Here is a 23,885-nt window from a genome sequence, read left to right on the forward strand (position 1 = left end):
CATGAGACCACCAGCCTTGTTGTACGCTCTTGTAAGGGCGGCCTTTACCTGCAAAAGGGACACAGTCAATTTTGATGAACACCTTCAAATTATAACGAGACTGACCCAAGAACTTCACCTTGCTATCAACACCAGCCATTGGATCAGCTTGATTTGGCCACTTTATTTTTATTATTTCTATTAACTTTTATGTTATTATTATTATTATCATTATTTCTATTGTTTCTCTTCCCTTCTCTTTCCCATGTTGTACACCTTAGACCCACCCCTTCCCCTCTCCCAAACCATCATGTTACCTCTCCCTGGTAAGCTTGAGTCAGAGGTGCCATGAATCATCTATGAAAGTGTGTCTGCCTGTTTATAATTTAGTCCTTGTTTTTCTTTCTTTCTTTATTTTTCCCCTTTTGCTTGATGGATGTGTGTGTGTGTGATTGGTGTTGTCTTAGTTATGACTTCAGATTGTTACAATTGTTTCAAAATTTGTACCACCTTGTTTGCTTTGCATTGGAACTTAAAAAATATTTCTAAAATACGTTAAGTGTAGCCCATGTATTGTTTTCTTGGTTGTGTCAGTCATAAAATCGTAGTGTTGTGCAACTTCAATTATCTTTGGTCAGTTAAATGGCTTTTCTTAAATGAAACGTTACTTTTTGCTATGATTGTTCAGTTACTCTAAAGATTATTATTTCCCAGGGACAAAAATATAAAATATGTTTGTGTTGTCATTTTTTTGACATTTTATTTAATGACTTATTGTGAGTGTATTGTTATCGTTATTTTATTGTTTAATGTTGATTTTTAATAGACCTAATCGAGAAATATTCACTCTTTGGTTGAATATCAAAATCAACTGGTATGCGTTTCTATTTTTCCACATCCAGAAATAATTTACCTACTTTAAGCCCTTAGTACAAAAGCTTTTATCAATACCCATATGCTGAAAGTCCACTGTAGCAATTTGATTTATTCGTGTTATGATTGTTTGGAGTTATTATTGAACACAGGCATGATGGCTTCAGTATTTTATTTTAGATGCTTTGCAGAACAGTTACTGTTTTCTGTCTTTCTCTCTTTGTTTAATGTTTATGGAGAGAAAGCCTTTAAAGTGTGTGTGTAAGTTACCATTTTGTCGACTGCCATATGAAGTGTTGTTAGCAACACCACTGGCTGTGATTTCTGTGTGTGCATGATGATAGAATACCAATTTTTGTAGTATTTCTAGTTCTACTTTGTTGAAATATTACAGGCTTTAGATGTGAAACTAAAGCCCTCTCTATTGGAAACTCATGGATGCCACATACTGAATAGTAAAAAAATATTTATGAACATATGTAGTTTTACAAAATGGGTACATCAAATTGAATCATCCCTGTTGTGTGTACTTGCTTGGAAATAAATTTATGATATTCCGGTGTATTTTACAAGAAACTTATTGTTCTTGAATACCCCCTTTCTCCTACTGTCAACTTATAAAGGCACTTTCAAAAGGAGATAGTTAAGTCTTTTGAGTAGGGGTACATTGCTGAATGATGTAGTTAACAAATGTGGAGTATAAATGGATAGTTGAAGCAATACACTCTGTAGTGCCAAGAGCATGGTATCACTCACATGATGTTGACATTGTTAATGAGTAAATAATGCATGGGTCAGACACTTAACATATTCGTAAATTTTGCCTTTGCTTGTGCTAACAGGTGCATTTTGGTACAACATATATTTTAGAATACAATCAAGATGACTGAGCTTATCAGAACCAATCACAATTTCCCTCTTATTTCTTAGTTCTAACCACTAATCTTTCATGACATCATTTCATTCACCCACTAACACTTAATTTTTGTTCCAGATAAGCGGTATCACCTTCTTGCCTCCATCCCACCAAGTCTTTTCTTTATTAGTTCATTCGCAATGATGCTTGTGTCGGAATTGTGATACATTTCAAAGTGCACGGGCTATTTTCTCTTAGCATGTATAAGATTTTATACATATGCCATTGCTGCCACCGTACTGCTAGTGAGATCTCACTCATGTGATATTTGTATTTGTTTAATATTAAGTATTTATTATAGTTATTGTTGTGTGTTTAATACATTCCGGGGTTCTAGAAATAAATGTTGCAAGACATTTAGAAAATATTTTGTAATTATTTTATCCACTTCATAATATTAATATAAGTAGGTTACAAGTCATCAGCGGTCTCATCACAGGAAATAGTTAACTTTACAAGGGAACACATGCCTCCATCACAGGCTACACGGAGGAACCTAAACGGTGTTTTAATACTTACTTCTTCCCTCTCCCCCTTCCCCTTCCTCTGGGTTGGCCACTGCCCCTGGCACCTCCCCGAGACCCACGACTTGAAGAAGCTTGGCTTGAGGATGATGAGCTCGCACTTGCAGCTTTCTTCTCAGGCTTTTTCGCCTGTAAAACAATCATTTTCAGTTTAACAACCAATAATCATGATGTTAAACAAGTCAAAATCAATTACCAACCTTTATCATCCCATCTGCAGCATCATCATCATCGCTTTTATCATCGTCACTCTCTCCCTCCTCCTCCTCCTCCTCACCCCCATACCCTTCCTCCACAGCGGCAGAGGCTTTCTTCTTCTTGACTGGGACATCTAATGCATACGGTATCATGAGACCACCAGCCTTGTTGTACGCTCTTGTAAGGGCGGCCTTTACCTGCAAAAGGGACACAGTCAATTTTGATGAACACCTTCAAATTATAACGAGACTGACCCAAGAACTTCACCTTGCTATCAACACCAGCCATTGGATCAGCTTGATTTGGCCACTTGCACACTTCCAACAAACTGTCCAGGTCGTCTCTTGTGATGAAATAATCTTGCATTGCTTGCATAGTTTTGGGCACACCTTGAGACCCCTCTGCGATAAGTGGGCGGATAATTGCATTTAAAATTGGCTGAATGTAGTCTAGATTTACTGCCTGCTTGCCACCAGAAATGCTGGAATAAAGTAAATACAATCATTAATTTCACTTCTATACTTTAATTACATCAAGGAGCTGCAGCACTGGAGCACAGTTTGAGCAAGTATAGACAAACTGTTTCCTTCTGAAGTTAACTTGCCTGAGTCTCATATGCACTTGCAGTTCTTGAAGCATTCTGCTCATTTTAAGTCCTCTAGAATTTTTACCCAACCATGAAGGAAATTGAATCTGACCAGTGAAATGGCCCTCCATCCAGTCACCAGGAACAACACTTGAAAAGATGGACTACAAGAAAAAGGGGGAAAACATTAAACAATCCAACTAGAGAGGATAATTAGCCAGCACGCAACAATGTTACAAATACCTGAACAGGTAAAAGGCTCCAAGAATTCTTGCTGCGAATTGTTTTTTCTATCAAATCACCATAACTGATACTTGCGGCAGCTCGTGCAATGTGATGTAAAGAATCTGTTCTCTTCCTGGAAAAAGTTATCAGAACACACCTCATGATAATGATGAAAACAGAAACTAAAAATGAACAAAAAGCAAACAGCTGGAACAAAAACAAACTTAGCAGCATGAGGGGATGAGATTAAATAATTTTCTTGAACGAAAAGTGGCAGCAAGCTGTAGTCATGGAAGAATAGATCTGATTTGTCCATCAAGCTCATTGTTTTATGATCTTCTGAGGAAAATATTTTTTTTACTGCATCCCATGGGCCCTTGATTAGAAGAAAGGGAGATGAAAAACAATTTGGAATTGGTGGAAATTGTGCAGAATTGAGACTTGAAACACGTCAACTTACCAGTTTTATATTCTTTTTAGCAGCATTAGCATCTGTTTTCACTTGTTCAGTATTCATCTTTTTTTCTGTAGAACTCCACATGGATAAATTGTTCAAAACTTGACGAATATCACAATTTGTTCCAGATATTACTTCATCTAAAGCCTGAGGTGATATTTGAACTTTTTCCTTAAAGCAAACTGACATCATGGCACCCTGGAAAAATTGCAATAGTTGAAAAATACAACAGCACTTGTGAACAAAAATTGACAATCTTTAAAACACCTTACCCTTATTTGTTCCACGCGAGGTTTATGGAAACGTAAATCAAAGCAGTACCCAGCCAAACTTCTTATTTTAGTATGATTGCGGTCATTACACATACATATCACAGGACACTTAGAATTCTTGATAAGGCTGATGAGTTCACCAACACCCCCTCTATCTTCATTACCAGCCATACCATCAACTTCATCCATCACAAGAACGTGCTTTGCTGATGTTTTTGATTCTCCCCCAGCTAAAAGCAAATATGATTTCAGAATACACCTAATACTGGAACTTTTAATTTCAATGAAAACACCAGCATCACTTCTACTAAACACCAAGAGTACACCTACATTGAAAAAATGGCAGAAGAGACTTGCTTGATAGCAGTTCGCCCACTTCTTTTGACATAAGCTTTTGAGAACGGGTATCAGATGCATTGAACTCTACCACATCCATACCCAATTCTTTACATACAAGATGAGCAGCAGTTGTCTTACCTATGATAAGAGAATGAAAAAATAATTGAAAGCACCTTGTTAAACACTAAAACAAAGAGGTACAATATTTAAAACACTTGCCAATGCCAGGAGGGCCAGACAGCAAAGCAGCTTTGAAAAATGCTCCATTGTCATCCTTAGCCCATGGACCTTGAAAATAAAAATAAACCTAGCAATAAAAAGTATTCAAATCATGTTTTTCAAAAAAAGGGCAAGACAGAGTCACCTACTTGGACGAACAAGCTTCTTATTTACACCTGTTCCATGATTGGAATGCCATGAAGACAACCAGCGTAACAACTTTTTCACATTGCTATTATCTCCTTGTTGTCCGATTATTTGTTTAACCGACGTTGGTTTGTACTTGTCAACCCACATATATGAAGGAGGTGAAGGTTCTAGCTTCGGTCTAGTATCATTTGCTTTTTCATTTGCTTTCTCTGATTTAATTTCAACTTTCACAGAAGGCTTTTCTAATTTCTGCTGGTTTTTATCCTTTGATGATCCTATTTCCTTAGCTTGAACTGTAAGAGCACTTTCAATCTTTTCCAGTTTTAATTTCTTCGGGCTACTCTCCTTAATGCTAGATTTGGATGTTGAAGCTGACTCCATAGTTGTATGCTTGACGTTTTTTTCAGCCTCTCCCTGCACAGCTTTTTTAACAGGACTCTTTGAAGTTTCTGAAGGCCTTTTCATTGGTGGACTGGAGTCTTTTCCGGGGGGGCTCGGTGAAATAGAGGTTGTTTTAGATGTTTCTTTCGGAGCAGGCTTTGAAACAGTTTCATCGAAGAGATCATCACTAGCCCAAGCAGACTCATCCAGATCTTGCAAAACTTTGTCAAACTCAGAATCATTATGTAATTCAGAGACCTATGATTGAGTCAAACATGTAAAATTACATCATTACACTACACAAAACATTACTACTTTTAAAAATTGGGGACTCACTTTTGAAGTGGATGGTCGATTTGTTCTTTTGACTGTGTCAGAGCCAAATACATCTGCAGCATTTACAGTTTTCTTTTCAATTTTGGATTCTTTCTTTGCTGAAATTTGAAATGAATATCAGCAATGATAAATCGTAGCACATAGTGGATGATTCGAAGGATTGTTTATGTAATAGATTGTGTAAATGTATAGACCTGCAGCTGGAGAAGTTTTCTTCTTTTTCGGTTCAAATATTTCTATGTCTTCATCAGAATCTGACTCAATAACTGCCCTCTTCTTCTTATTACTAGACCTGGTAGGTTCTTTTGAATTTTTCTTATCTGATTCATTGGACTTTTTCTTTGATGACTGAACAGAAAAGAATGACCGGATATCCTGTGTCAAAGAAAGAACATCAACATGAAACATAAACAAAGACTTTCTGTTCCGAGTATTCCACTGTCAAATAATTGAAAGTTACTTAAAGCTACAAAGTTACATTCAATAATTGAGAGTCAGTAACACATTTAATTACCTTTGACATAATTAGGCACTAGTCTGATGACAAATGGCTTGAATGGCAAGAAACGCTGTTGAAAGAACACCAACAGAGAATCAGGATCACTCAAAAATAAAAGAACCACAATTATTTCTGGGTAGAAATTTTTTAACTCAAAGGAAATAAGATTTTTTCCAAGTCTGCTGTAATTAAATGCCAATGCAGTAACCAAAGAAACGGGCTAAGTTCTGAGGCCAGCTGAGGCAGGCTGAGCTGAGCCCCTCTCCACACGCTAATCCAAGTCAAACTAAAAGACTTTCTTTAATTGGTCGAAACAGCGACATCATTTAGTATCTACGTAAACACAGGTTTTATGCTGACGCTTAACACGAAATAACTGGATATAAAAGTAAAGCTTTACCTTCTTCAGGTAAACCTGCGACCTTTCAAACTTTTGACCCGAACTTAACCAAACAATAACATGGTACATACTTTACCGCCTAGCACTCATACAAACATTCCAACGATAAATACATCAAAGAGCTGAAGAAAGGGTGATAAGAATGCTTTCAAAAATAGTGGAAATAAGCGAAATCAGTTTTTAAAAGTTTACTAACGCTATTTTTTCTTGTATTCTCGTAGAAAGAAGATATCTTTTCTTCATTGTACAGCTCTTGGCAAGCATGAATTTCGACGTTTGACCTTATTTTCGCATTCTCACAAGGCGCAATCCACGAGACACGACATTTATGAAGGAAGCAGCCATTTTATTTCGTGAAATTTCACACACCCATTTATTTATCAAACTATGTCCAAAGAACAATGTAGATCGGAGTTAGTGTCATTAGTTCACGTACATAGTTTGCTGTCAACGTCGTCAATACTTTGGTGTGGTGAACTTGTAATGAGGACTCTTGGTTGTTAAGTAAGGCTGAGGATTAATTTCTACGTCCGATGTACCTTTCTTCTCTTGACAGTTAAAACAAGAGACACCACCGTGAAAATGAAGAAATTATTCTCAAGAATTGAAACAAAAATTGATAACACTTCTAAAGAACCCAGTAACTATGTCGGTAAAGTGTTCACAGTCGGCAAACAACCCTATACAGTTGAAGAAGTAATAGCAGAAGGTGAGTGAGTGATTGAACTGTCATGTGTTATGGAAAGTTGTCAAACTCTTCTACCAAAATGTTGTGTCAGTAAAAACGTAAACGAAGCTGTCAACTTAAATTTCACACGTTTATATTATCCCAGCGATAGCCATCCATAGCTGACAATGTACAACCATGATTCTGCCTTCCTTTCCATTCACCCTCTGCAGAAATTTGTCACATCTGCTTCCAATTTTTATTTTTTTTATTGTATGTTTCAAGACATAGATCTTGTTTTAAAATGTAGCTTTCATTTCTTGTGACATTGTTGATGCATGTTTCTATGTAGTCTTTATTTTTTTGTAGCGTGTTCAGTAGTTTCATCACTGTCCCACTTCTTGATAATTTTCACTTAAAAACCATTTTATCTAACAAAAATTTAACATTTTCTTCACACTTATGTACCATGGCTCTACTGTCCATGTAGTATATTTTTCACATTAATTTTGAAATTGTACTTTTATTTTTAACAGGTGGGTTTGCTGTTGTTTTTCTTGTGAAGGGAAGTAATGGAAAACGATATGCATTAAAACGGATGTATGTCAATAATGACTTTGACCTTAACGTGGCTAAAAGAGAGATTCAAATTGCTGTGAGTATATTTCTCTTGGAATAGTTGGTTAGTAGCTGCTAGTAGTTAACTCTGATTGCAATCCTGTTTTCCTTTCAGAGCAACTTAAGTGGTCACAAAAACATAATAGGATATGTTGATGCAAGTATCACACCAACTAGCAATGGAGTCTATGAAGTATTGCTTCTCATGTCTCACTGTAAAAGTGATGTTCTGCAAATGATGAATGCAAGGTATAACGGTATAACACTTTTAATTTTCTCTATGATGTGTCCATAATTCTAAATTTCATCCCTTCCGTGTTTTATAGATTACAGACTGGATTCTCAGAGGTAGAAGTACTCCAAATTTTTTGTGACATGGTTGAAGCCGTCTCAAGGCTTCATTTCTGTCAAACTCCAATATCTCATAGAGATCTTAAGGTTGGATAATTTTTCCCAATTTAAGTCTTATGAATCTCTTAAAGGATATTTACTAATGCTGTAAGGGACTTGCATTACAGGTGGAAAACATCTTAGTCAGTGAAAGTGGTCATTATGTGTTGTGTGATTTTGGCTCTGCAACAGCTAAAGTTTTGAACCCAGAAACTCAAGGTGTACCAGCTGTTGAAGAGGAGTTACTCAAATACACTACGCTGTCTTATAGGTCACCTGAAATGGTTGACTTGTACAGTGGTCAACCAATTGGAACAAAAGCTGATATTTGGGTCAGTAGCCTTGCCACCTTTTTCACACTTTGAGTCAGAGACCATCCATATGAAGGTTTTTGTTTACATTTGAAAATGGCCTTTGCGCCTAGGACTGACCCACATTAGTGTGTTTTTGTACTAATGTGTGGAAGGGTGTTGTGCGATTTGCCTTCTTATTACTCTGAATATTCTCTCTATATACTGAAATGAAATGTTTTATGTATGTAGGCCCTTGGCTGTCTCCTGTACAAACTGTGCTTCTTTTCATTACCATTCGGTGAAAGCACACTTGCTATTCAAAGTGGAAACTTTTCTATACCGGACAATTCAAAGTATTCCAAGAGCATGCACAGTCTTATTCGTAAGTACCCTGCTAATGAAATTTGAAATTTCATTGATTTAAAACAATATATTCTTGAAATTTTAATTAACATACCTGTGTGTAGGTTTCATGCTTGAGCCAGATCAAGAAAAGAGACCTGATATTTTTCAAGTAGCATCTGTTGCCTTTGCTTTATCAGGAAAAGACTGTCCTGTTCAAAACTTACACGTAAGCCTTGTATATCCTTGGCATACTTCCTAACATGTGATTTCTATCCATTTAAAAAACAAACCAAATTGATCTTATGCTTGTAATATTTTGCAGAAAGTGGCTGTCCCATCTTTGGAACAGTTGCCCTCAGCGCAAATGGAAAGTGAAATCAAGAAAGTTCCTGTAAAAATCTTAAAACAAACTGTTCCTCCTGTAGTTGAAGGCACAAGTGTTGCTCCAAGACAGAGGCCAAAAGGAGGTCCTGCCAAAGGAGGTGTCCTTTCAATTCCTATACGGTCCTCACCAACACCAACTACTACCAAACGACCTGCAGCCCCTTCACCATCACCTGCTTCTGGCGATCATTCAAATGTGTTCCTTAGTCCACTGCCCCCACCTCCTACCCCTCAGTCAAATCGTGAATCTCAGATTGGTAAGACACCAGAACCCAGTCCTCATCTTCCCGTGCCAGCACAAGTATTTTTTCCACCTACATCACCTTGCCATTCCGCCTCCATTGTTGAAACATCTGCCACTACCCCAACTTCTCAAACCCCTGTTACCCCCAGCGGAGTCCCACCCACCTCAAATTCAAACAGCAAGGAGGGGATTGGTCCTGAAACAGTCCTTTTCCCACCATCAGGTATGGATGAAGGAGAGATCTAACCAAGTGTAGTTTAGGGCTCATTAAGATCTTTAAAATATTGTCCTTTGTTGTTAAAGGATATCCTGATCCATTTCATGAAGGGGATAACACAATTGCTGGCTTTCCCATGGCTTCCAGTGTGACTGCACTGGCCACATGTGGAAAGTTGGAGACTTCTGCATCTCAAAGTATGGAAATGTTAAGTCCTCCAGGCTCTCCATCAGGCAGTAGTTCACGTGTTCATAGGCGGAATGTCAGTGACACCTCTGCATTTAACAAGTACGTTTGTGTTTTGTTGAGTTTATATAGGAGAAATACCTACCTTCAGTTACATCATTTATTCTTTCAGAGTATTTGTCAACGACACCAGTCAGTTTTTAGCTCCTTATCAAGCATCGGTGAAATCTCGTGAAACAGAGTCGCCTGAAAATGCAGAAACCTTCAACGCTGGAAGTGGACAAGCAACAGCAGTAGTTTGTAATGCTGATCAGAAACCACCGGGTGTTTCTGCTTCTCATGTAAGTTCATCTCTTTTCAATGTCAATGTCAACATATCTATCAATTTAATCATATCATATGTGATTACTTATTTTTCTCAGAATGAACTATCTAAAGTTTCAAGCTTACCAGGGAGTGATAGAGTTGGTCATTCCTTGCCAGAAGAAGTAGCAGATTGGAACCCCTTCCATGAACGTTCTAAACCTGAAAATCTGTCCGAAGATCAATTCTTTGGTGCTGAATTTGACAAAATTCGTAGAGGTTCTCAGAGCAGTAAGTTGAAGGCATTGATACACTTCAATTCAAAATCTACTTCTTACTGTCAAAAACTGTAAATTTTGACCTCATGATTATCTATTTTTAGGTATTTCAAATGTGAAAAGCAGAGAAAGCTTAGTAATGACCTCAGACACTGCAGAAGATCCATTTAGTTCAGCTCCATTCAGCTTGCCAAGTAAGCAGATTGTACTTATCCTATTATCGACTTTGATATTATTTTGAAGCATAAAACCATTTTCTCTAATCTTTTTGATTACTTTTAGGTTCAAGACAAAATAGCTGTAAGGAGAAGAGCTCATCTAGGAAGTCATCAAATGGAGGTAAAGATTGAAATGCAGTACATACAATAGCTTTGTTGAAATATGTGGTTGCTAGGTTGAAAGAGATCCTACTACACTTTCTAAGCACCAATGAGGCACTTGGCTTTTGGGATCTGCTCTGTGTATGTTGCTGGTGCACTTGATATTGAAACTAACTTGGTTAACAGTCCTTTCTTTCTCCTCTTGAGAAATTTTCCGTTTCATTCTTCCTCTGTCATTCCCTAGGTGCTGTAGATAAAAGTGTTCTTTTCCTTTCCAAATCAAAGGTAATGAACAATTGTGTTCTGGACCCTAGAGACTTCTGATCACTAACCAAATAAGTGCATCTGCTTCTCTCTCTTCTGGTTCTGTCCTTAAGTGTGTGTTACCTACAAGTTTATTGTGTGCTTGTTACCAGCCACCATAATACCATTTAGTACAGATCTAAGATCGACTTTTCTGCTATATGTTAAGAATCACAGCAAATTATGATTCACTAGTAATACTTCTGTTTGAAGCATATTTTACATCTTCAAACAAACTTTGACAAACAACTATAAAAAACAAACAAAAAAAGTCATACATTACTTTTTTTTCCTATTAAATTGCAAGCGTGCATTGGATGAGAGTTCTTGCCTTCAGTCTTAAGAAGGTTCCATCTCTAAACAAATTCCTCTTTTTAGATCAGTAAGTAAATTGGTTACATGAGGGAAGTTAACAAGCTCAAATCAGCCTAAGAACCTGACATGCCATGAGCTATTAGTCACACAAAGCTAGTATTATATTATGAAATGAATGAATGGGAAGTGCAAGATCCCAGTTTTTCAACAAATACCTTTTGCGCTTTAAACTTAAAGACAATCCTACTCTCAGTTGCTCTCACAATTTATTTTAGCGAGAGTTTCTCTTCCATTCATTACAATGGGAATGTTTGCTTAAAAGTAATTAAAAGAATATTGTTTATTTGGTTGCAAAGCAAAACAAGGCAGTCAAGACTATCTTATTTGCTACATTTTTTTTCTTTTTGGAGAGTGTTTTGCAGATGCTGAGCCAAACAATATCCTTATCCTACCAAGCTAGTGAATGGGGAGATAAGTGCTATGTCAGCTACTTGTGATTTGTCAATAAATTTGTAGCAATAATCGGATATTACTGTGTAACTCATGACTATAATGAAACTTCTGTAAATTACCATTACACTCGATTGAGCTTTATCTTTCAATGTTAGTGCTCAAAAAATGAAAGATTGTATTTTGTCAAAGTTACCAATGTTAAGGCAAGGTATTCTGGTTGGTTTTGTCTCAGAAGTACTATCAGAGCAAAAGCCATAGCCACTTGCTTGCTGGTTTCACTTCTTTAACTTATCACAAACATTGAGTTTGTGCTAATCTAGTCTCTTGTGGCTGTGTGGTGCGGTCTGTGATCCAATTGCCTTTTATTTTTTTAATTTGTTGATTTCTTTTTTCACTTAACTCCATATAATTCCTGCTACTCATTCTGTTAAATCTATTCCTTTTGCAATACTCCTCAAGTCCACCAATGAAACTGAAACCTCCCTTTGTTATGTGTTACTGTTTTTGAGTGACAGGGGTAGGCAAGTTGTGGGGATAATAGCAATGTAGTGGTGGTACATGGTATTTTAATTATTTTCTTTTTAACAAGTTATATCATTTTACTCTATCGTTTATTATATTTTAATGAATTAAATAATAGGGTTATTGTCCCAGTATTCTATTAAAAGATTATTGCTTTCATATTTGGCATGTCTGAAGACATGTGTACCAGAATATTGTGTTGCCTTCAACCCAAAAGTGGACTTTGAATTCTATCGACATGGTAGGCATGTAAATCAATAGCTGGTTAATAAATAAACACCTGTTTTGCACATGAATTTAAACCAGTATTTTTATTAAGTGGTCGAAAGTAGGCCTTAAATTGTCTTTTCATAAGTTTTCATGAATCCATTTTTCAGATTATATTATTTTAATAGATAGTGAGTGAAAAATGGGAACATTTTGCTGTTCAAAGCATCTATAATACCTTGAACTATACTCCCCATTTCTTGAAATACTTGCCCAGTTTTGTTTTGTTCATATTTAGTCATAAGTCTTTTTTGCAAAAGGACATATTTTAGAAGTTCTCAGTGTTGTCAATGAATGATTGTATATGTATGTATTTGGAATTTTGTTCAGGGCTGATATATATCTATCTATCTATCTAAGATTCTAGTAAAATTTAATCGAATGCAAATTTTATATTTTATAATTAAAGGATTCTATGTGAAGTGGAGTGCACAAGTAAAAAACTAAAGATGTGTTTTATTTAAAAAAGGACACAAACTACTTAATATCCATAGTGTTACTGATGTTTTGGGAAGAAAAGTGTCAAGAAAAGTCTCAAGAGAGACATTTTAACTGTTAATATGTTGCTCAAGAAAAGAGCATTCTATTTTTCATGATTAAGACGATACATTTATTTAATTCTATTCCCTTTGTCATCTGTAATATTCAGAAAGAATTATGTATAATGTGCGTTTTATGTTAGCGTGCCGCCTACTATGGAACCTCTTCTTAAAGCATCCAATGTAATTCTGCTGCTGATCAGTATTTGAAAGAAAGCCTGTGAGATTTTTCTGAAATTACTGGCCTGAAATTACCTTCCAGGGGTAGAAACACGTGAGAATTGCTCTATACAGATACCCTAATAATATCTTGTTTTGAGATTTTCTAGTGGCTTCTTTTGAGAATTTTCTACTACATACTTGGAACTCTTTTGTTCAGCCGTTCATTAACTTCTATTTGATATCAACCAGTTTTAAGTTCTGATACATATGTTTTCCATTATTATGTACTAGCTGTAGGATTCTTGTAATTATTACAGGTTAAGTACGTGTGTTTTGGGTCAGAGGGATGGTTTGCTATTCTATACATGTGTTTCCACTCAAGGCTGTGTAACTGGAGAAATCGGCTGTGAGAAAGCTCATGCGGGGCATAGAAAATTCTTTCTATAGCCTCAGAAACAGAAAAAGGAGATGCCGCCTTGTTGTCGTAAGCTGAGATTCTTGGAATAATGAATGATAAATTTTGTTGTCAGAGTTTTTGTAGCACTTAAATAATTTTAAAGCTCTGTGTAGCTTCCTGAAAAGACATGTTTTCTTAAGGTAAAAGTGTAGTGTGATTCAAATTGATTGAGTAGTGTTGCTCATGATATAAACAAAATTATATCTTTACTTTACTGTAGGTGTTAAACAAAACAACATGAGACACAGTTATGACTATCACAATTTTGTTTTATCATTTCCTTGACTCATGAAGTCTTTTGTACATGAATAGTGGAGCATTATTGTTTTCTTTTTTCTTTTCTTTTTCTCCCTGATGTTTGCAACTGTGACATCTTGTGCCAACATGCTGATAAGTAGCTTAATGCATACTCATTCTCTTGAGTAAGTAGTTGTAAAACAATGTTTTTGAACTTTATGGTTTGATAAACACTATTCTTGTGAATGTGATTTTCAGGGAACAAGGTAGGCTTGGCTTGTACAAATTTGCTTTAAGTCTTACACAAGCTTGGTGCTTCTCTGCTTTATTACCATTTTTATGTTTAGTCTATTGTGGTAACTAAAATTTTTTTAAAGCAATCATGACATTATTGCCTAGAACATTACAAATTTACTTTGGCCTATTATTGGTGAACTGGTCATCAAACTACCAGGTTTTAATTTTCTCAATGAGTTATGATTTATACGTACAGTACTGTTTACTTAGAGTCCTATAATAAATCCAATGGATGTGCAAGAATTGAATGTGCACCTATCTCAAGTGTGCAACTGTTACCAGAAGTTTGCATCCAAGTAACAAGAATGCTTTAGCACCTGACCTAATATGCACCTACGAAAGCATGTGCTCAACTAGTAAATTTTGTTTCTATGCTGACTGTCTAGTTTGCGCTGTAATTAATATCTTAAATCTGACAATACTTTCACCAATTAATAATTGTTGAGGGATAGTTTAGGATACACGTTAGGTATCTCTTTCTCCTCTTCTCAAAAAAATGAAGTAAAGAGTCACAAACATCTGTTTTGCTTCTGTCAAGGAAAACAGACTTAAGTTGTGTATATCAATCAATATGCAATGAGAACATTGTGAGCTATGGTTAGCTCTTATTGTGTTATCCATATGTCAACTAAACAGGGAAGTGGATGTTATCTTCAGCTTTGCATTATTTGGTGTGTAAGGCTGTGTTTGGTGGCAGTAATAAAGAACCAATTGCCAAATATCATATCAATGTGTTGGTTTCTTCTTCTCTTTCACTCTTCTGTCATGGAGCTTTCCACCTTGCATGTTTCTCTTTAGTTTATTTTATTTTTATTATTTTCCCTCGCTCTTGTGTGCAAAGAAATTAGATTAGTTCTACCAAAGCATCAAAGTATTTTTGCACTTGATTTGCCAAATAGTAATTGCAGGATAAATTTGCATTTGTGCCAAACATCTACTGCGAAAAGACCTGCTCAGGAGCCTACATGGAGTAGAAATTTAGTATCATTAAATGGAGCTGACAAGCGATTTAAGCTTCCAATCTAGGATATAATCATAAAGCATGTTTTCAGTCCCTCAAAATCTAAGCTGAGCTTTCAAAGAAAGTGCAATTACGAGATGTTCTGTCTTTCAAGGTGTAAGAGGTGTCAGAATATGTTTTATTACTTGCTGTACTCTCAAATTGTAGGATATCTGTGAGTACTGCCTTAAAAAAATCTTAAGCTGATCGTAGGGCAATTTCAGACTATACCTGACTGATTAAGGAAAAAAGAAGAAAAGAGAAAAAAAATTCTCTAGGGTCTCTGCTAATTTCTCAACTTCAGACAGTTTATTTTCTCTGGATGAGGACTCATGAAAAGCTCAACTTGCCTTTTCTAAGTGGACACAGAAATTAAAACCTTTCACATAAGACACAATTTTATTGCTGTACACCATGGCAAAACAAATTTTGAATCATATTGGAAAGTAAACTTTTAACATCCTTCAATTTTCATGTCCGAATATTCTGCTGCTGTTCTGGAACAATTACAAAGGTAAAGAGGCTTTTAATATTTGTTTCATATTTTTCTTATTTTTATTCCGACTGTAATTGAAAGAAAAACTTTCTACAATTTCAAATTTAATTACATTTACCTCATTCTTCTCCCTATGCAATTTTGATAAATGGTAATTGATATTCAATTTCTTTTATATGTAACTGAAGTATTTACCTCCAATTTGCACTTGACTGTCTTGTCTTGAAACTTCCTTCGTCAATGACTTTTTCTCTCCTTCCCTTTGTCTCACTCAAACACATACAAGTACATCCACATGTTAAAACCGTTTTTCACGTCAGTACTATCAATAATTTATTTATGGCACCTTCTGGACTACTAAAACTAATCAATGGAAATAATTTATCAAGAAGATAACTATTGGTTTAAGGCTGTACAGACTAGTAAATACACAGTGGTATTCCCTTGGGAAATCCCTACAATATTTCTGTTTTTGTAATCCCAAAACTTCTTTATTTTCTCTTAAAAATATATGTTTTTTAAATGAGCTGTAAAACTTGTTGTGGAAAGTTGACTTCTTTAAACAGAAAAGACATCTGTTGCTTATAAAAATCTCCTTTTTTGTTGCAGAATCTCGAACGAGTAGAAAAGAATGGAAAGAAATCACCTCAGAGACATTTCAACCCGATAAACCATCTTGTGAGGACACATGTGTCAACAGTCTTCATCTATCACCACCCTTTGTAAGGGCACCAGCTGAAGATCGATCAAAGTATGAAAAGTTAACTTACGACATTGCTGATAATTCTTCAGATGATAGTGACTCATCAAACTCCCACCAAGAAATGCAAGGTAGAATCCATGAAATTATTATTAATTCTGCATGTTATTTAAATTATGTATGCCATGATAACTATCTATCTCAAAAATGCCTTTCAGATGATTCCAAAATTCAAAAGGAGGTAAAACAGGTACAGAATAATTTTAGAAGAAGAGGAACTACTCCTCTCCAATCAAGGATTGTCAAAGACGTCAGCAACACAAATGTTTATCTTTCTGATGATTCTATTGGATCAGCAAGTGATTTACGTAACAACACCAACGATGAGCGAGAAGAGTATGAATCTGAAGGAGAATCTGATGAGAAAACAACTCGTAAATTAAGTAATCTGTCTCGGCACTCTCGCACATGTAGCTTTAATGAGCTCCGAAGTATCAACACATGTGGCTCGTCAGCATATCATGCTGAGTGTGATAGTGCGTCAACCCATGACGAGAACAATTCAACACCAACCTTAAGTCGACGGAAAAAAGAAAAGACTGTTCATTGCTCTGCTCCAAACAATGAAGAGGAGAGTGATCTCCTCTTTGTTGGCCACCAGTACGGGGAAAAACCTCTGTTAGCAGATGATGAATTGGACTCTTCTGAGGGTGATTTTTCCAGTAACTGTGAGTCACCAACATTAGAGTCTCCAAACAAATCATCTAAAAAATGTTGGAGTGGGCAATCAAGTGTGGATGTTTTTGCTCTTGCACCATTTCCTGCTGTAATATCCAAAGAAAATTTGAAGTTAGTTGAACAGCCACCAACTGTGAAAGAAGGATCATTAGTAGATTTAGGTGACGCAACAGGAACAATTAAAGACCATCTTGTTAAGTCCTTGCAGAACAATTTGCGAGAGAGCTCACCTATAACTACTGAGGGTGATAAAAGTCAGGTCCAAGCTGACTTATTTGGTTCCCCTCCGTTTCATAGTCACTCTGCAGAAAATCTGTTTCGTGAGGTAATTTCTACTACCAAGCCAAATAATTGTGCATCTTTGTCACCCTCAAGTCAAACACAAAAAATTGGCGTATCCTCCATTGTATTAAAAGTGGTTGAAAACACAAGTCCTAAACTTCATGAATCAAGATCAGTAGATATTGTGTCATGTTGCGGGCCATCTCAGCCAGATTCTTTCTTCACACAATTCAAAGGCATTAACTGCCCAACATATTCTGGTGAGGGCTCCAATCATAGGGCAAGAATGTCTGCCAAGGCAGATCTGTTTGGAGCTACTCCTTTTGCCTGTGAGGTGAAAACATCACCCCAAGTAAGCTGTTCCAGCTCACTAAGTCTTAGTCACAGTTCTCATGATGCGGCACAATCATGGCACTTACAATCTCCAAAAGATACAACATGTGTACCATGTGCAGTATTGCATTGTCAGACAGAAACTGATCCTTCTTTACCAAAAAAAGATTGGTATGACAAAGAAGGGAAGGAAGGAAAGTACCATTTAATTGATGGAGCTCGTTTGCCTGGGAAGCCAAATATTTTGCCTGTGAAGAACAGTCAAAAAAATAAAGGGACGTCATCGTCTTCAAATAAAAAGTCAAAGTCAAGTAAGAAAACACCAGAAAAAATTGGCGGCTTTCAAAACATGAGTTTTGAAGATTTTTCAAGTGATGACCCTGGAGAGATGCCATCAGAGGTCAGAAACCAGTTTGAAGTTCAAAGACATGACTCGAGCAGGTCAGCTGACTTGGAAAGAAAAGGTTCGTTAAAACGCCGAAGTAATCCATTTTCCTGAGCCAGGTTACTGAATTACAACTTGAGATAACAAGAAAGTACATGGAAAGTAAGCATCAAAGACATTCTATTTTAAAGGTATTTTTAAGAGAGCTAAGTTTTTGATGATGTTGGTGTTTTGTAGATCTGGTGAATATCTGTGTATCTGCAGCTTTCTATGAGCAACATAACTGTGATGATAAGTGACTTTGTTACCTGATGTACACAATTAAAGCCTTGTGTATCTTGGTGTTAGACCCTCTTCAAATACTTACATGCATTTCCAGTTTGCTACAGCAGCTGACACTATATTAACAAAACGAAGCATGAGAAACTAAATTTGGAGAGAAATATATAGGGTACAGCTATTTTATTAAAAAGTATTTTTTAAACAAACTACTGAGTTAGCTACAACGGCGTGGATATCCGTAGAACCTTAAGATAGTAATGAAATTATTTTTTGTCACAAATGAATGAATTTTTAATTGGTGTACACTTTCTCAACTATTCGTAATTTATTGTCATAAATCTATGTAACTTTTTGTATCTATGTGGCCCAAGTACCACAGAAAATCACATTGAGTTGGATGCAAAGGTTTGCCCAAAATTGGAACTTTTAATTGGACTTTTAATGTCATTTTGACCATTTGTTGCTTTTATGATTAATTACCAGAGTAATTTTTATCTGATGTTTTGTCTTTCTTATTAAGTTATGGTATATCAATTGGGTCATTCTTAATCATGGGAAAGGTTGTGAAAATGTTAAATATTGTAAAGGAATGTGAATTAGGACTAACACAAATTATTAGACTAGTCTCATGGCATACCATGGCTTTTAGAAATCCAGACCAATAGACTTTTAGGAGTTTCCCATGTCATATGTTACAGTCTGCAAGGTCTGCATTGTATTCAAAATATGGTCTCATTCCAGAGGTGTCAGCTTTTTCTTGCCATTCCAATTGTTTGGTGTCTGATTATGCTGTCTGTAATAATGCTGGGGGAAAAGGTGCTTAAAACTTTTGTATCTAAGTAATTTAATGGTGCTTAGAAACATTACATCCACATGCATACTGTTGTGTTCTCAAGTGAATTAATTTGGCTGAAAATAAGTGATCAGCATTTATGTTTGACTAATTACAGTTTAATGCCTGCAGTTGCATTGATGTGTTTGTTTATTTTTCCAGTGATAAAAAAAAAGGGGTGTAATTTTTCAATAGATTAGTTTTTACAACTCACCTGTACTTTATTTTACGGCCAATGAACGTTTGTTATCAACTATATAGGGTCAGGTCAGGTAATAAACGCACAAGACTCTATATTAATTTGGTTTGAGAAGATGTGGACTCATTCTCCAACCTTGCTATTTCATTAGATGGTATCTATCATCCTACTCTACACCAAGTGCGCTTTTTATAACAATCCAAACAATATCTTCTGTTTCAACATTTATGTTTGAGGTTTTTCAAACATAAAAACCGTTGGTGCTATATACAAACCAATTTATTTATTTATATGTTCACTTTGTGCCTTTAGTACCCAACCTGAGCCTATAGAACATTGCACAGAAATTAATGTGATTCTATGTATAGGCCTTAGTAATCGCAAAGGTATGAGTTTATGGATGTGTTCACTAACATGTGAGCACCTTATAAATGCTGAAAGTGTTCTTGAATTGGCATTTAGTTATTGTGAGTAGCTCATGCAGCTCCACTTAAGATGGCATTTACCAAATAGAAGCAAAAGTAGTCATTTAAGTGAGTCTACTAGTTCTGAATGTAAAATATTTAATGGTTTCTGTTGTTTGTTAATAAATATTTTCATGAATAAATTAAGCAATAGAAAATTATTATCACAACTTTACCAGTTCTTATTGCAAGATGTCTAGCCCCAATCCTCAACATGGACATTTGACAGATTAAATGTGCTCCAAGGTTGAAGTGACGGTGGTAGGTCACTACCCCAATCTTGAAGTACCGGTGGTAGATTTGATGACCAAGCCTTTGAAACTGCCTGTAACGCTGGTTTGGCTGGTTTCAATGCTTCTCCTTCCTGCTTAGTCTTCCATGCTAGTAGCCATTCATCTACCTTCTCTGAACTGGACATCTTTGATAAGGCCACATCAATTAATTGTGGTGTACAGGAACTGTTGCGTCTTAAATCCTCGGCATGGGCTGGAAAATGAAGGATCGATTTAGGCAAAATTACAAGTGAATTTGTAGTCAGGACGAAGTAAACAATTGATCTTGGATTGTGCTCCTGAAGTTTTGACACACCTTGCTGACGTAGGATCTCAAGCTCATGAGGTTTGTAATGAGAATATTTACAATTTTCAGCGAATGGGCAAAAGTTTTGTGTTATCAGTTTTCTACAAGGGTCCTTGGTCGTCTCCTCCTCGTACACTTCTTTAGCAGCTAAAACATCAGAATTGTAATTGACGAATAGAAGAAAAAAATTTCATCGATAAATTATTGAAAACAGATGTAAACTTTAAAATCAGAAATTTGAACTTACTTCTGAAAGGTAAATAATACTGTTTTTTCAAACGAGCATGCTGTGTACTGGACAAGTGCTTTTTCCTCGCTTTCAAATCATCTAAAAATGAACGATCACAGTATTCACAATAATATCGTATTTTACCCATTGTTCATGCGTTCAACAGTATTTATTATTAAAAATAACACTAATGCTATGGTACTGCTTATGTCACTTTTCTTTCTAACCCTACTTTCAAAGCAAAACAATGTTTAAATTTCTCATTGTTTTTCTTGTGTTTAGAGTTTAAGAAATCACACAGGCTGTGAGTGTGGTTGTGTGGTAGTGTCGTTGGGGTTATGTTTTCTAGTGTCTGTAATGTCATAAACAGGTGTTGGCGGATTTAAGTAAACTAAAATAAAATGACGACAGGAGCAAGACCGCCAGCTTTGACTTTTAAGGTGATCGGTAGCTGTTCAACTACTAAAGCTCGTGTTGGTGTCATGAGTTTACCTCACCAAGATGTTGACACACCAGTTTTCATGCCAGTAGGAACTAAGGTAAACAAGGACAATTTATTTGGTCACATAGCTTTTGAATAAATATGTCTTTCAACCATTAACATGTGATATTATTTTCGCCCAGGGTACAATTAAGGGTCTACTACCGCAACAACTTGAAGCACTGAACTGTCAAATTATTCTTGGAAATACATATCACTTGGGAACAAAACCTGTGAGTAAATCTTTTATCTCTCACCGCCTGATCTGCTCTCTCTTTGATCGCTAATATAATTTTGAATTTTGTGCTTTGCAGGGTGTTGAAATTCTGAAGAAGGCCGGCGGTCTCCATAAATTCATGAATTGGCCACGAGCTCTTCTCACAGATTCAGGCGGGTTTCAAATGGTGTCATTACTAGAACTTGCAGAAATAACAGAAGATGGTGTGAATTTCAAATCGCCTTATGATGGTAAGCCGTCCTGTTAATAATATCATAAATATTTTTTAATTTTTTTAATGCTTTTAATTTCTTATTTTAGGTTCAGAATGTATGCTCACCCCAGAGCACTCTACTGAGATTCAGAACGCAATTGGGGCTGATATCATGATGCAGCTTGATGACGTTGTCCATTCCACGACTACTGGTCCGCGAGTTGAAGAAGCAATGCATCGGTAGAGATCTAGAGCCCGAAGGGCACAATCTAAGGCAGGGTTGATTAATCAACATATTAACAACCCTAGCACAGCTGCTGTGCAACTTTTTAAATATTCATTTTAAAAATTTTATCCACCTAGTCACCCAAGTTTTTTCTTGATAGGACAACAAGGTGGCTGGATCGCTGCTTGGGAGCTCATTCCCGGAATGATGATCAAACTATATTTCCTATTGTTCAGGGTGGTCTAGACCCAGACCTAAGAAAACAAAGTGCACTTCAGCATATTGAACGTAATTCTAGGGGATTTGCTATTGGAGGATTAAGGTAAGGAAATTATGCTAATTAGTTTTGTTATTAATGATACTGAACTCTATACCAACAGTTGTGAATACCTTTTTCAGTGGTGGAGAAAGTAAGGATGACTTTTGGAAAATGGTTCATTTGTCCACTGATCTTCTACCCAAAGACAAACCACGTTACTGCATGGGTGTTGGGTTTGCTGAAGATTTAGTGGTTTGTTGTGCTCTTGGAGTTGATATGTATGACTGTGTTTTCCCAACAAGAACAGCTGTGAGTATCTGTCTACTATATCTATCTATTATCTAGTGCCTATCAATAAAGGTTGGTAAATTTATAGACGAATGAGTCAACATTTCTGTTTCCAGCGCTTTGGCTGTGCTTTGATTGATGAAGGTCAGATAAACCTCAAAAATGTGACTTTTGAGACTGATTGTAGACCTATTGACTCTGAGTGTAGGTGCACAACTTGTAAAAGATATACGAGGGCCTACTTGCATTCCATTGTGACTACTGAGACTGTTGCATGTCAGCTTGTGAGTGTGCACAACATTGCATACCAGGTGAGAATCATTTTAGATAAACAATTACAGACTTTCTAGTGGTAACACTTTCATTTCTGAAGCTTTCAGAACCTATTCAAAGACTATGTCATCTTCACTTTCAGATGCGTTTAATGCAAAGAATACGTTCATCTATTTTGGAAGACACCTATCCAAACTTTGTGAGAAGCTTTATGAAACGCAAGTATACTGATGGAAACTACCCTCAGTGGATTGTAGATGCACTTAATGCTGTTGGTGTTAAACTAGAGTAAGTTACCTAACAGTCTCTCGGACCTACTGTACTTAATTTTGCACCAGGGGAGAGGGTGGGCTGAGCTGTTAATGTTTGTAACAGGGTACAAGATCACTTGCTTGACAGCCGACAATAAAAAAAAATGTGTTCCTCGATAGTATGGTCTCAGTCGGTCATAGTCAAAAATTTTCACTGCTCACATTTGTTATTGTTAAGTTAAGAGAGTATTTGTAAAATTCAAGGGCAAAATGACAAGAAAGGCAGATTTTAATGTTTTCCGAATTAGTGATTCGAAACGGATTGAGTTGTTAATTGACTCCATCCTGCATTTGAGCGCGGGCTCTTCGTGTGGCGGGGCGGTATATTTTTGCACAGTAAATAAAAATAAAAATTGATCATCTGCTACAAACAAATAATAATTCCTCTTTATCAACACCCCTCGACCCATTCCTGAACGGCCTGCATTTTGTCTGTGTGTGTGGGGGGGGGGGGAGATGACAAGTGGGCACGAGGTCGTCGGGACACGCACTCTGCTTCGTCGCGGACACTCTGCCCCCGGGGGCCGCCGAGCCGTAGGCGGAGGGGGGCCTGGGGCTTCTTGGAGGAGAGGGGGAGGTGGTCGCAGTGCTCGCGGCGGTCCCTCCCGGTCCCTCCCCCTGACCTCGCGGTTGGCCGCGGCGGAGGGTCCACCTCCTGCTCGGACTGGCGCCCGGCCTCGTTCGGCTGCCCCGGCGCCTTGGACCGCTCCCAGAGCCTCGCCCGAACGGAGTGCGTCGGGTCCGGGAACCACCAACGGGAACAGCGCGGCGAATTCGAAGTCGATCGAAAACATCTCGCAGTCAGAGATATATGGGAGCGCGCGCAATTCGAACTCTCGCGAGACGGGCGCGGAAAACTGCCCCGACGATTGTCAGCGAAATGAGAGCCCAACGTTCACGCAACACAACGTACTGAACATTATTGGTGGTGCTGTTTTTCGGGGGG

At 36.9% G+C, this 23,885-nt stretch overlaps 5 protein-coding genes and 1 long non-coding RNA gene across 7 annotated transcripts in view; 3 read left to right on the forward strand and 3 right to left on the reverse strand.

Moving 5' to 3' along the window:
- LOC113213691 (glycerol kinase) overlaps window positions 1-2,133 on the forward strand; it is a 6,423-nt gene extending 4,290 nt beyond the window's left edge. The window contains exon 6 of the mRNA XM_026432824.2: window positions 1,847-2,133. Within this exon, the coding sequence (XP_026288609.1) occupies window positions 1,847-1,932 (86 nt within the window). The 3' untranslated portion in view covers window positions 1,933-2,133. The remainder of the gene's footprint in view (window positions 1-1,846) is intronic.
- On the reverse strand, window positions 2,125-6,623 carry LOC113213690 (replication factor C subunit 1). Of its 2 annotated transcripts, none has more exons than XM_052266340.1 (15): window positions 6,551-6,623; window positions 5,970-6,024; window positions 5,650-5,830; window positions 5,456-5,553; window positions 4,738-5,377; window positions 4,589-4,657; window positions 4,361-4,507; window positions 4,031-4,260; window positions 3,762-3,956; window positions 3,526-3,677; window positions 3,320-3,434; window positions 3,095-3,240; window positions 2,758-2,971; window positions 2,493-2,687; window positions 2,125-2,421 (listed from the first exon to the last, which is right to left on the reverse strand). In XM_052266340.1, exons 2-15 carry the CDS (start codon window positions 5,976-5,978, stop codon window positions 2,284-2,286), a joined length of 2,529 nt encoding a protein of 842 aa, XP_052122300.1. In that variant the 5' UTR covers window positions 5,979-6,024; window positions 6,551-6,623; the 3' UTR covers window positions 2,125-2,283. The 2 variants fall into 2 exon arrangements, with proteins under 2 accessions (XP_052122300.1, XP_026288608.1); XM_026432823.2 differs by lacking the exon at window positions 6,551-6,623 and adding an exon at window positions 6,355-6,480.
- A 35-nt stretch (window positions 6,624-6,658) lies between these two features.
- LOC113213689 (AP2-associated protein kinase 1) lies at window positions 6,659-20,032 on the forward strand. The gene is made up of 16 exons (XM_026432821.2): window positions 6,659-6,821; window positions 6,911-7,063; window positions 7,558-7,676; window positions 7,755-7,888; window positions 7,966-8,077; window positions 8,158-8,361; window positions 8,572-8,704; window positions 8,790-8,893; window positions 8,990-9,518; window positions 9,599-9,800; window positions 9,871-10,039; window positions 10,121-10,292; window positions 10,384-10,473; window positions 10,562-10,618; window positions 16,257-16,478; window positions 16,566-20,032. The coding sequence occupies exons 2-16, from the start codon at window positions 6,937-6,939 to the stop codon at window positions 18,197-18,199; spliced, it is 4,008 nt and encodes a 1,335-aa protein (XP_026288606.1). The 5' UTR covers window positions 6,659-6,821; window positions 6,911-6,936; the 3' UTR covers window positions 18,200-20,032.
- LOC113213694 (zinc finger matrin-type protein 5-like) lies at window positions 19,945-20,927 on the reverse strand. Its single transcript, XM_026432828.2, has 3 exons — window positions 20,689-20,927; window positions 20,451-20,588; window positions 19,945-20,348 (listed from the first exon to the last, which is right to left on the reverse strand). Exons 1-3 carry the CDS (start codon window positions 20,816-20,818, stop codon window positions 20,059-20,061), a joined length of 558 nt encoding a protein of 185 aa, XP_026288613.1. The 5' UTR covers window positions 20,819-20,927; the 3' UTR covers window positions 19,945-20,058.
- Window positions 20,928-20,962: 35 nt separating this feature from the next.
- On the forward strand, window positions 20,963-23,056 carry LOC113213693 (queuine tRNA-ribosyltransferase catalytic subunit). The gene is made up of 8 exons (XM_026432827.2): window positions 20,963-21,209; window positions 21,295-21,384; window positions 21,466-21,619; window positions 21,690-21,822; window positions 21,969-22,130; window positions 22,208-22,376; window positions 22,472-22,666; window positions 22,771-23,056. The coding sequence occupies exons 1-8, from the start codon at window positions 21,072-21,074 to the stop codon at window positions 22,918-22,920; spliced, it is 1,191 nt and encodes a 396-aa protein (XP_026288612.1). The 5' UTR covers window positions 20,963-21,071; the 3' UTR covers window positions 22,921-23,056.
- Window positions 21,211-22,064, reverse strand: LOC127749181 (uncharacterized). The gene is made up of 3 exons (XR_008011003.1): window positions 21,942-22,064; window positions 21,709-21,851; window positions 21,211-21,629 (listed from the first exon to the last, which is right to left on the reverse strand). It is a non-coding gene; the product is annotated as an uncharacterized LOC127749181 (long non-coding RNA).
- Window positions 23,057-23,885: the final 829 nt, after the last annotated feature.

The sequence above is a fragment of the Frankliniella occidentalis genome, unplaced genomic scaffold, assembly GCF_000697945.3.
Source record: "Frankliniella occidentalis isolate FOCC.00 unplaced genomic scaffold, Focc_3.1 Scaffold37, whole genome shotgun sequence".
NCBI lineage: Eukaryota > Metazoa > Arthropoda > Insecta > Thysanoptera > Thripidae > Frankliniella > Frankliniella occidentalis.

Bases quoted from the DNA above. Each gene is read 5' to 3' on its own strand.
- LOC113213690 (XM_052266340.1), bottom strand. The intron at 3,678-3,761 runs GTAAGTTGACGT...CTTCTAATCAAG, and splicing joins CTAAAAAGAATATAAAACTG to GGCCCATGGGATGCAGTAAA. The intron at 3,241-3,319 runs GTATTTGTAACA...TTTTTCTTGTAG, and splicing joins GGAGCCTTTTACCTGTTCAG to TCCATCTTTTCAAGTGTTGT.
- LOC113213689 (XM_026432821.2), top strand. From the start codon at position 6,937: ATGAAGAAATTATTCTCAAGAATTGAAACAAAAATTGATAACACTTCT. The intron at 7,677-7,754 runs GTGAGTATATTT...TTTTCCTTTCAG, and splicing joins AAAGAGAGATTCAAATTGCT to AGCAACTTAAGTGGTCACAA. The intron at 10,474-10,561 runs GTAAGCAGATTG...GATTACTTTTAG, and splicing joins AGCTCCATTCAGCTTGCCAA to GTTCAAGACAAAATAGCTGT.
- LOC113213694 (XM_026432828.2), bottom strand. From the start codon at position 20,818: ATGGGTAAAATACGATATTATTGTGAATACTGTGATCGTTCATTTTTA. The intron at 20,589-20,688 runs GTAAGTTCAAAT...CTGATGTTTTAG, and splicing joins GTATTATTTACCTTTCAGAA to CTGCTAAAGAAGTGTACGAG. The intron at 20,349-20,450 runs GTGTGTCAAAAC...TTCATTTTCCAG, and splicing joins TGAGATCCTACGTCAGCAAG to CCCATGCCGAGGATTTAAGA.
- LOC113213693 (XM_026432827.2), top strand. From the start codon at position 21,072: ATGACGACAGGAGCAAGACCGCCAGCTTTGACTTTTAAGGTGATCGGT. The intron at 21,823-21,968 runs GTAGAGATCTAG...TTTTCTTGATAG, and splicing joins GTTGAAGAAGCAATGCATCG to GACAACAAGGTGGCTGGATC. The intron at 22,377-22,471 runs GTGAGTATCTGT...TTCTGTTTCCAG, and splicing joins TTTTCCCAACAAGAACAGCT to CGCTTTGGCTGTGCTTTGAT.